The sequence below is a fragment of the Egretta garzetta genome, unplaced genomic scaffold (genome assembly GCF_000687185.1).
Source record: "Egretta garzetta isolate BGI_Z169 unplaced genomic scaffold, ASM68718v1 scaffold85, whole genome shotgun sequence".
NCBI classification, from domain to species: domain Eukaryota; kingdom Metazoa; phylum Chordata; class Aves; order Pelecaniformes; family Ardeidae; genus Egretta; species Egretta garzetta.
The window spans coordinates 3,177,992-3,188,926 of NW_009259718.1; the positions used below are offsets into that span (position 1 = coordinate 3,177,992).

The 10,935-nt window shown below is 48.6% G+C and overlaps 1 protein-coding gene across 1 annotated transcript in view; it reads left to right on the forward strand.

The window, feature by feature from the left end:
• Positions 1-6,030, forward strand: part of CASR (calcium sensing receptor) — a 43,771-nt gene extending 37,741 nt beyond the window's left edge. The window contains exons 5-6 of the mRNA XM_009639108.2: positions 1,664-1,787; positions 4,580-6,030. Of these exons, the coding sequence (XP_009637403.1) occupies positions 1,664-1,787; positions 4,580-6,030 (1,575 nt within the window). The remainder of the gene's footprint in view (positions 1-1,663; positions 1,788-4,579) is intronic.
• Positions 6,031-10,935: the final 4,905 nt, after the last annotated feature.

The window sequence follows — 10,935 nt, forward strand, 5'->3', positions numbered from 1 at the left end:
GAAAGACAGTCTAGACTGATGAAGTCCTCTTGGTGGATGCACAACCTGGTGAAAGGCTGTCCTGAGGAACAGGTATTAACAGCAGTAGGTATTAACAGCAAAGAGTGCTTCAACTGGGGAGCTGCAGGGATTTGCCCTGGATATGTGGCTGTCCAATTAATTATGCAGTCCTGATTAACATCTTAGAAACAGGGTTCCCATACTGTGCTGGAGCTATAGCTCAGAGTGGTAGGCAACGGCGACTGCTCTCAGCTGCAGGCAAATACAGGAGTTACCAAATGGGCACCTCCACACGGGAGCTGCCACTACCGAAGGCTTGCTTACCCTGCGGCTGAGGTCAATGCCTGCACACAGGCGATTTCCAAATCACACCCTGGACTCACTGCCTAACTGCATCCACACAGGGGCTTCCTGGAGGTCAGCAGGTTAGCAGCGCTTGGGCTTGGCAACAGGATAAGTGAGGAAGTTAAAGGGTTCAGACAGGGTTTAGATTCTACAGTGAGGGACGGGGAAGAAGGTGATGGAGGTTCGTTCTTTTCCACATAGCAGCAAACCTCCGAAAAGGTGAATGGAGGCTTCCAACCAGAGTAGCCCTTAGGTATGTACAGATCATGGCACTTTGCTGGCAGTGGGAAGCGTGGGTTTAACTCCCCTGAGATGAGAAAGGCATGTTCTATGTCAGCTCTCTTTCCTTAATTTAGTTGGAAAAAGGTGAGCTCAACCTCAGGTTGTGCTTCTGCGTCGAAGAGGCCCAGACTTCCACTTAGCATGCTGAAGTTGCCACTGCGCATCAAGCATGCAGTGAGCTCGTGCTGTGACCACTCGCTGCCAGGGTATGGCCATGCCCAGGTGCGCTCATGCACAGCATAAATGCACAGCCAGCAGGTGACACAGCTCGTCATCTGCAGCAGCAGAAGCCTGGAAGCCTGAGTAACCTTTATGATGGACGTTCAGGAACATCAGCAGTGAGCTGTGGGCTTTACAGGTCCCTTCCATGGATTTAGACATGGAAGACCTAAGGTGTACTCCATGTGCAAGTGTCCTTTTTTTGGATCTGCATATAGCTGCTGATTTGCATCTTTGGATGCTCAGTATTCTAACAACAGGGCCTTCCTTTCTTTCGTATGAACACTCCTCTTGTTTAATTAATTTACCTTTTATACTTCTGGGTTCAGAGGGTCTTCAGGAGAACAGGAGGAAGTGGGCTTCAAGGAACTGTTATAATTCCCAAAAATCATTAGCAGTCAATATGCAATATATGGGATTGGGGATCAGCAGTCAGAGCCCATCATTTCCAAGGCTGACTCAAATTCCTGCCAGCAGAGATTGATTGTCTTTCTTTTAACCATCTAATGACTGTTTTCTGGTACATGTATCATGGGTCACATACAAGTTCGCAGTGCCCACAACACAGTAGAGATTACAGAGATCTGCTGATCCTCCCTACCATCCCTTGGTGTGATCCTTCAAACAAATATTACTGCAGTGGGTTGGGGAAGGACTATTGTACAAGATGTGTCTGTTCTGTGCAAAGAATATGTGAGCCTTTGAGGCTCTCCATCCAGCATGCTAACCAAGCAATAAAACCCTTGGAGTAAGCCCAAGGTCCTGCTGTACGTGGGGCACTGTCACCACTAACACTCCTCGGGCTCTTTTCTTGCAGGTGCCTTTCTCTAACTGCAGCAGGGACTGCCTCCCGGGCACCAGGAAGGGCATTATTGAGGGAGAGCCCACCTGCTGCTTCGAGTGCGTGGACTGCCCCGACGGGGAGTACAGTGATGAAACAGGTAATACCCACAGAGCTGCTTTGGGGGTTGCAGAGGACTGTGCGAGCCCTCCTGGCATCACTTGCAGTGTGGCTGAAGTCGCTTCCCTGCAGTGATGAGCTGGAGGCTGCTCTGCCACGAGGCTTCACAGAAAGTTGGCAGGGACTTCTGAAAAACTTACAGGAGTTGAAAGCTGTGGTCCTCAGGTCCTGTCTTCTGCTAAGCCTGCTTGTCCCTTCTGCTCTGAGTTAGGAAAATTAAAGCAGAGAACTTGAAAAAGGACTTACACATAGGAAGCCTCCAGGCAGCCACAAGCAAACTCCCTTGCACTGTAGCAATAGCTTTTGTTCCTCTAAAAGCCTGGAGGAAGGAGACACTCCCTACCCTCATCCAAAGTTCTGAAGTTATCTGTCTGCTTTTCCTCATGCTGTCAGGGTTTTATTTCATGCTTTACCAAGAAATAAAGTCTATTCCATCCCTGACTTCACATCCAGAGAGGAATATTTCCCTTTATGGGGTCACCAGCCACAGCTTCTGTTGAGCACTGGCACTGCAAGAGAACAGAATCTCTGGGTCCTATCAAACACCCATGGACACCTTTTTTTTTTTTTTTTCTGGTTTCAGTGGGAGCTTGAATCAAGCTGCTCAGGTTCTGCAGTGGAGGGAAAAGGTAACCTCAGTTTTAGAGTTGGTTGAAAAATTCTGAATTTCCTTTAGTGCTCCCTCAGTGTTGGTAATAAAGGGTAATAAAGGCAAGTAAACCCCTTCAGAACAGCAGTCCCCTCCACACTGCAGAGCACTCAGGATCTCCTCACACCCTCTCCAGCAGCACTGCTCCCAGCAGATGTGGCAGACCTTGCTTGAGATGAAAACTTCAGTAAGCTGCTTGCAAGACTGAACAAGTGTACTTCTTTGGGAGACTCTTAATTTGCATCCTATCAAACAGGAACAATGATTTTTTTAGCATGAACATATAGTACTACAGGATGTTCGGGAGCAGCATTTTCAAATTAAATAGAAGCAATTCTTGTCATGTGGGTCTTTTGGCATTTTTCGCAGGATTTTGGGAGCTGGCACTGGTGTGCTGGTGAAATTTGTGGGGCTGAGGGGGCGGCTGCCTTCTGACTCCACAGTTTCCTGCTGCAATTTCATCTGGCAGTAATGCTCTTTATTTCCTGAGCTTGCCAGTTTTATAAGCATAGAGAGCAGTTTTACAACATCTCATCCAGGTGAGACAGCGATGCTACCGAAGGAGACAATCTGTCGTGTCCTCTCCCAGATGTTTGCTCCCACCCTTTGTCTGGCAGCAGTGCTGGTACTTGTGCAACCATAGAGTGAGTTGGATCGGGTCTCTGGTCTTTCTAAAACAAACTCTTGGCAGGTTGAGTTTCCAGCTAGAACGAGAGGCTGCATGACCTATAGTGCTAACACAAAGGAGGGGGCAGGAATGAGCAGCCCTGGGGGAGGAGGGAGATCTGGTTTACTCCCTTCAGTGGCAGCACGGTCCCTAAGTTGGCTCAAGACAACACTGAAAGCATTTCTTTAGGATGCAGTGCTAAGTAGCTGTCCCTGTCTCTGGTTGAATTCCCTGCTATGGGAAGTTAGCTCCGCCTTGCCTGCAGTTGGCAATAGGCTTCCCAGTAAAAGGCAGAAGCTGAATGGATGTAAATGAAATGACACGATGGTGATGGGAGCTCCTGACAGCGCTTTTGCATCTAGTGCAAGTTTTTCACATGAACAGCTTAGGTGCGACAAACCAGTCATCAGGAAAGCAGTATCATATCAGGTCACAGACGCTCCCTCCAACCACCCCTCCAGAATTAGAGAGCTTGAAATCCTCTGCCCTCATTAAGCTGGGCATTCCAGGATTTCTCGTCAAGCTCTGCTCTGGGAGCTATGCTCTGAGTCTCTGTCTGTGCTCAGGTGCAAAGCTCAGAGGGAGGTTGCTGCTAAAGGGGTTTTCTGAATGTTTGTTCCCAGAACTCACTGCAGCCTATTGCTATCCCACTGGGATCCCAAAGGACTGAGGTAGGTTATGACTTCCAGCTCACTGCTCTCAACCCCTTTCCACTGCCATCAAGGGAGTTGTGAGCCTCCCCACTGCAGCACAAGACCTATTTGGGTCAAAGAAGAAGAGCAGAAGCAGCAGGTCCTCACCTTTTGATCACGGCAGCCATTGGAGACATACACTGATATTATTAAGACACACCTTCCCCTGATGTTCCAACATGAAATGAGAGTGTGCTGGGAGTCAAGGGCATTGCCTGCCTTCAGGGAAGAGCAATTTAAACACTTCTAAGACTTGCCTCCGTGGAATATGAAACAGGCTCTCAAAGCACTTAAGGAGGCAAGCACGTTTTTAATTTTCTCTGTAATAGAGACAGGCAGGATGTTTCAAGTGATGATAAAAGTGTGAGAGGTATGAAGACAGACAGAAGTAGATGATAAAAATGAAGGAACAAGAAAGAGAGAGAGAGAGAGAGAGACAGAGCCTGTGTAACAGCCGATAGCAATCAAAGTTTGCAAAGTTTTGCCAAGAAATATATTCCAAAAACATGAGTGCAGGGACAGAACTTTTTTTAAGCTGGAACTAAGCATGCTTTGTGTTTTGCTATATAGCCCATGGGAGGCTGGTTGTTTCAGTGTAAAACGCTCTTGGACAACAACATACGATTCTGGGAATCTGCAGGCACCTGAAGGGAACACCCCATATATTTAAGGTGAAGGCTGATGTGCAGCTGCCGTGTATGTCATCACACATTTCAGCCTCTCATTCTGACAAACCTTCCCTCTCTCTGTCACTTCTTTTTCAGATGCAAGCGCCTGTGACAAGTGCCCTGAGGATTACTGGTCCAATGAGAACCACACATCCTGCATCCCCAAGCAGATAGAGTTTCTGTCTTGGACAGAGCCCTTTGGGATTGCTCTGACTCTCTTTGCTGTGCTGGGAATTTTCCTGACTTCTTTTGTCCTGGGAGTCTTCACCAAATTTCGCAACACACCCATCGTCAAGGCCACAAACCGGGAGCTGTCCTACCTCCTCCTCTTCTCCTTGCTCTGCTGCTTCTCCAGCTCATTGTTCTTCATTGGTGAGCCCCAGAATTGGACTTGCCGTCTGCGGCAGCCAGCTTTCGGCATCAGCTTTGTCCTCTGCATCTCCTGCATCCTGGTGAAAACCAACCGTGTCCTGCTTGTCTTCGAGGCAAAGATCCCCACGAGCCTCCACCGAAAGTGGTGGGGCCTCAACCTCCAGTTCCTCCTGGTCTTCTTGTGCACGTTCGTGCAGATTGTCATCTGTGTGATTTGGCTCTACACAGCCCCACCATCCAGTTACCGAAACCATGAACTGGAGGATGAGATTATCTTCATCACCTGCCACGAAGGCTCCCTGATGGCCCTCGGCTTCCTCATTGGCTACACCTGCCTCCTGGCAGCCATCTGCTTCTTCTTTGCCTTCAAGTCTCGAAAGCTGCCTGAGAACTTCAATGAGGCCAAGTTCATCACGTTCAGCATGCTGATCTTCTTCATCGTCTGGATCTCCTTCATCCCTGCATACGCCAGCACATACGGCAAGTTTGTCTCTGCCGTGGAGGTGATTGCGATACTGGCTGCCAGCTTTGGGCTCCTGGCCTGCATCTTCTTCAACAAAGTCTACATCATCCTCTTCAAGCCCTCCCGCAACACAATCGAGGAGGTGCGCTGCAGCACAGCCGCCCACGCTTTCAAAGTGGCCGCCAGGGCCACACTGAGACGGAGCAATGTGTCACGCAAGCGCTCCAACAGCCTGGGGGGCTCCACCGGCTCTACCCCTTCCTCCTCCATCAGCAGCAAGAGCAACCACGAAGACCCTTTTCCTCTCCCAGCTTCCGCCGAGCGGCAGCGCCAGCAGCAGCGTGGGTGCAAGCAAAAAGTCAGCTTTGGGAGCGGCACAGTCACCCTGTCGCTGAGCTTCGAGGAGCCGCAGAAGAACGCCATGGCCAACAGGAACACCAAGCGCAGGAACTCCCTGGAGGCCCAGAACAGCGACGACAGCCTGATGCGGCACCGGGCCCTGCTCCCTCTGCAGAACAGCGAGCCCCTCAGCATTGAGCCTGGGTTCCAGGCAGCTTCCAGCCCGGACACCAGCTCGCAGGAGTCGGTGGGGGGAGACACCAAAGAAGAGGTACCAAGCCCTGAGGCAGAGCCTTCCCTGCCATCGGCTAACTCCCGAAATTTTATAGGCGCTGGAGGTGGCTCTGTCACAGAGAACACAGTACATTCCTAACAAAAGAAGATCGTGAAAAGCACACCAGCCCCCAAGAGGAACTTGCTCACCTCTTGCTTCTGAGCGGGAAAGACAACAAAGACACACTCCTGTGGCACAGCCCCACCATACCTTACTGTTAGCACCGGCAGGGTAACACACGTGCCTCCAGAGGAAGGACTGTGTCTGGGGAGCCTTGGACTGAATTTGCGTTCGCTTTATCAAAACCAGGACATCTCAGAAGGACAAGTGAAGATCGCCTTTGGTGGGGCTTATGCAGAAGTCTGCATGCTGCCTTGCCTCTGTAAGCTTTTCCTGCCAGACTGCAACTCAGCTGACTATGGGAGGCCCTAGGCAATTCCACTATACTCTGCTTTTACATTTATGTATAATATTCCTCTTTCCCACTATGTATAATACTCCCTCTTTATCCAGTATATGTGACCTGTAACCACGTGCATCAGGACTCTCCGCTCTACAAAAGCAAGGTACACGGTTTCACTTGGGGAAGGCATGGTCGTGGGGAACACAAAAAAGCCCCCAACATCCTGCATGCTGTGTACAGCCAAGGGTGTGAACATGTAAAGTATTTAATGAGACAGAGCGCCCTGCTATTTATATTTAGTAATGTCCCAGTCTCTCCTTTCTGCCCAGCAGGAAATACCGGACAATACCCTTCATAGACTCCGTTGCACTAGACCAAGCCACTGAGTTCCTACTGGTTTCCTCCAGCTGAGGTAGCTTTACCTCCAGCCTGCCTGCTTTGGTGGAGGGGCAGAACAGCTTGCAAATCCCCCCCCCAGAGAACGTTGTGAGAGCACAATGAGATGTATCCACGATTGATTATGTTGTCGCTCGTAGTTGTACGCTTAACAAAGTGTTGCTGCTGTAATATTCCACATGGCATACATGGCTAACCCTTTCACACCATAGTCAGTGTTGTGCTTTGCCATATTAATCTGCCTCACACCTACACAGAGCATCACGCCAGTCGTGACAATACTGGTGGGCCTGATACAAAGCAGATGAAACAAGGTGAAATGGAGGAGTTAGGGATGGAGAAATAGCCCCCCAGATGTGGTAACATGATTGCAGGAGTGGGTGAATATCTGAAGTGTGTGTGCTGGTAGGTGACTGGATGAGGAAGACGTACAGGCCTGGGCTCCGAGACACGCACATGGGCAAATGGGCAAATTGGCCATGTTTTGGCTCCTATAGGCCACCTCACCTACGAGGTTATTTCCCTCCTGGCCCATCTCGAAGAGAGGGCACCTAGAACAAGAAGGGCACACTGTACCTAAAGAAAAACAGTAAGGACTTCAGCAAAGAGCATAGCACAACTTCATTTCTCTTGACACTTGTCCCACACCCCCAAAAGCAGACAGGAGTGCTCCTGGTTTTGCAAGGTATGCCTGGTTCTTCTCCATCCATGCTGGAAAGGTTGGAAGTCAGAGGGTCATTAGAAGAGATATTTATTGCAGCCTGGTAAGAGAAAAAGCACCCCTCAACGGCCTTGCAGGAGGGGGTAGGGTTACGTTGCAGAATTTATTTCCCTCTTCCCAGATCCTGGTGTGATGCAAAGATGTCAGTACCCTCCCTCATCAGACAAGAAGGTAGTCTAGACCGTTGTGGGAAGGTAGAACGGGCCTGCAGCTTCGTGCGAGCAGAGGCAAAAGGGCTGTGTGAGCGCGCTGGGGAAAATACCACAATTCTCTTGTTGCTGTTCTTGCTCGGTTGTTCTTTTGCCAGGGCAGGCAAATAAAACTTACAGGTGACATTACTGCATAAAAGCTTTGTTTTGCCACTTCCACTTGCTGCTGATGAGAGAGAGGAATTTTGGCTTAGAAGAGCACAGTGGAAGTCCAGAACCCCAAGGAGCATGCTATTACAACAAGTTATTTTAACCCTTTCGTTGATCGGTTACATTCACCTCAGAGTGGGCTTGAATTTTAATTATACCATGTGAGAACCAATCCGACTTTAACTGTAAGGCCTCCAAATTACCATATTTGATTAAAGCTATGACACAACCGGTTAAAAGGAAAAAAAAAAAGAGATTGAAAACACAAATCCCTTTGGCCACAATTTTGGAAACCACATTCTACCCCTGGGTCCAGTGGGAATTGCTCACTGCTGCTGAAAAACCAGGTCCTTTCCCCAGGCTGCTGACTGTGGCGTCTAGGCTTAATTTAGGGTACAGAATGTGGACCTGTGGTCTCCCGAGTCTAAGTGCAGAAACAGAGACGGGCACTAGATGGCGGAAAGGGCTGGAAAAAGTGCTTTGGTTATGGCCCACACTTCCAAAAATTTCAGTAGCCAAATAGTTTTAGTGCTAGTGAATCATTCCTACTGGCCAAAACCAGCACAGCAGCCCCTGAGCCTAAGCTGATGGCATTGAAAGCATGGAAGTGCTTAATGAGTGAAGTGAAAACGACACAGGTTACAAACCGAAGACTATGCACGAATGCACGCAAGGTGAGAAACACAAAGTCGCCACTGGCTGCCTTGTTTGGAGAGCAATATTCACAGCATTGAAAGCATGGAAGTGCTTAATGAGTGAAAACGACACAGGGTACAAACCGAAGACTATGCATGAACGCACTCAAGGTGAGAAACACAAAGTTGCCACTGGCTGCCTTGTTTGGAGAGCAATATTCACTGGCTATGCACGCAGCAGATAATGTTGGCATCTGGGTGGTTTTCATTCTTTGGGTGGTTTTCATTCTTGAGGTGGTTTTCGTTCTTTACATCTACTTAAAAGGAATTTGTACCCTGGCACTCAATGAGGCTCCAGCAGCTGCCATCATCTTATAGCAACAGACCAACAGTGCTCAACTTGCTGGGGAGTCCGTGTCGTCCCGTCCCCCCGCCTCCACTGAGCCCCAAGCCCCAGGCTCCACACGCTGTGCGAGAGCCGCTGCTGCAGCCTATGCGAGTGACACGCACACGTGCTAGATGCAAGGCAAGTTCAGTGAAAAAAGAACGCCCTGTGCGAAGGCGATTTGCAACTAAACCTTTATTCCCATGCACGGAGGAGGGTGCATGTATCTTGCCAAGGGCGTATCCTGCCAAATCCAGAAGAGGAAGTTTGCTCGGCCGCCTGTCCAAGAGCCTGCCTGTGTAACACGCAAGGTGATACTGATGAAGACAAGTTGGGTAACTTCCTTCTGTTGAAAGCTGAAGCTGGAGAACCTCCACTGGCATGTCCCACCAGAAGTCGCCCACGTGAACAGCTGCCCTATCCCACTCTCCCACGGCTCAAAAACCTACTGAAGAGCACGTGCCAATGTTCCCTGAACTATCCGGCAGAGAAGCAACAGCAAGCGGGGACAGAAGGAAGGAGTCTGTCTATCAACTCTGTGGTGGGATTTCCCTTGGCAAACTTGGCTGATGGGCAGGGAACTGTCCTGGTGAAGAGCCCGATCCTTCATCCCCCCCCCTCTGCTAACCCTGCAGAGCCCTGCCTGCCCAGCAGAGCACTGATCTGCTCTCCACAGAGGCGAGGAGAGGATGCCAGTGTCACCGAAGCCGGGAAATAACCTCGTAACACCAATGCAGTGTTAAAAGGCAGGCATTCTTTATTGGCAGCGCTGGGGACACGGGGGATCGCTCCACCACAATCGTGTCCGAAATGCGGTGCAAAATACAGATACATTTATACAGTTAAGTTGCGCAATTAGTTGTTCGCTTTAATACATATTCATATGTGACTCAGCAATATGATAATTAGAGCTCCTCCTTGTGGCGCTTGCGCAGTTTTTCTTTTAGGTGGTCTTCAGGGGTCTTCGGGAGGAAGTCAGACCTCCCTCTTCATCACCTCTGAATCACCTTTCTCTGGATTGCCTCAGAGTGCTCGTAATTACACCTTGACATTTACTTATCATACTTGATATTTCATTCTTATCTAAAGTGTCTACGAAATATGTGACCTAATCCCCCTTAATATTTCATCCTTATCTAAAGTGTCTACGAAATACGTGGCCTAATTCCCCTTAATATTTTATCCTTATCTAGTTTAAAACAAAGCTGCTACACTTCATTCCTTCTGCATTCCGATTGAATCAGACCCATCCTTGGTATGGGGCTACACAGAGACTGTCTTTGCAGCAAATTCGCTGTTTATAAGATAACATTTCCCCCCTTTGGAAGTTTTGAAACCATCCCCTTTTCAACACTTCCATCTCAAAATAACCAAAATTTAATTACTTAGTAAACTCGCTATATGATGGTGGGAATAGTTCATGTATATTGCTCGGACTTGATCCTTTGCTTACTGTCCGCATAATAATTCCATTGAGGGCAGTGCGTTTCGTGATTTCTGCTTTCAGGCAGTAGTACACCAGTAGGATTATTAAAAACATCGCCAACAGCAACAGCACAGTTTGTATCAGAGACTTAATCCAGGAACTCAAATTCCACCCTAGCCCCCCAAAAATTTTGTCTAGCCAATTTTCCTGCATGTCCTGTTGGATTTCTTTGGTATCTTTTTCAATTTGACCTAGCAAGCTTAAATCATGCTCCACATCCTGGGTAACATTCGGAATATGTATACAACAATGGTCAATTCTGTCTCTTAAATATCCACATACCCCATGTTCCTTTAACAGGAGCATGTCTAAGGCCATTCTATTCTGCAAGGTCATTCTGGATGTCGCCTGCAATTGCAAATTTAATTGTCTAAAACCCTTTCTGGTCACCTTGGCTAACTTTTCTACTTGGCCGGTTAATCTATCTAACCATGCCCTATTTCTGTAAGTGGATAGGGGAGTCAATAAAGACTCTAGAGCCCATCCAATTTTTATTCCTGTTGAGGGTTCATTCCACTCATCTTCATCAATCTGCGATCTTTTGGTCCGAATCAATCTTAAATTTTCCAAGTCTCCTTTGAAAGGGGACTTCTTCCAAACTGGGCACAGAGTCGGCATT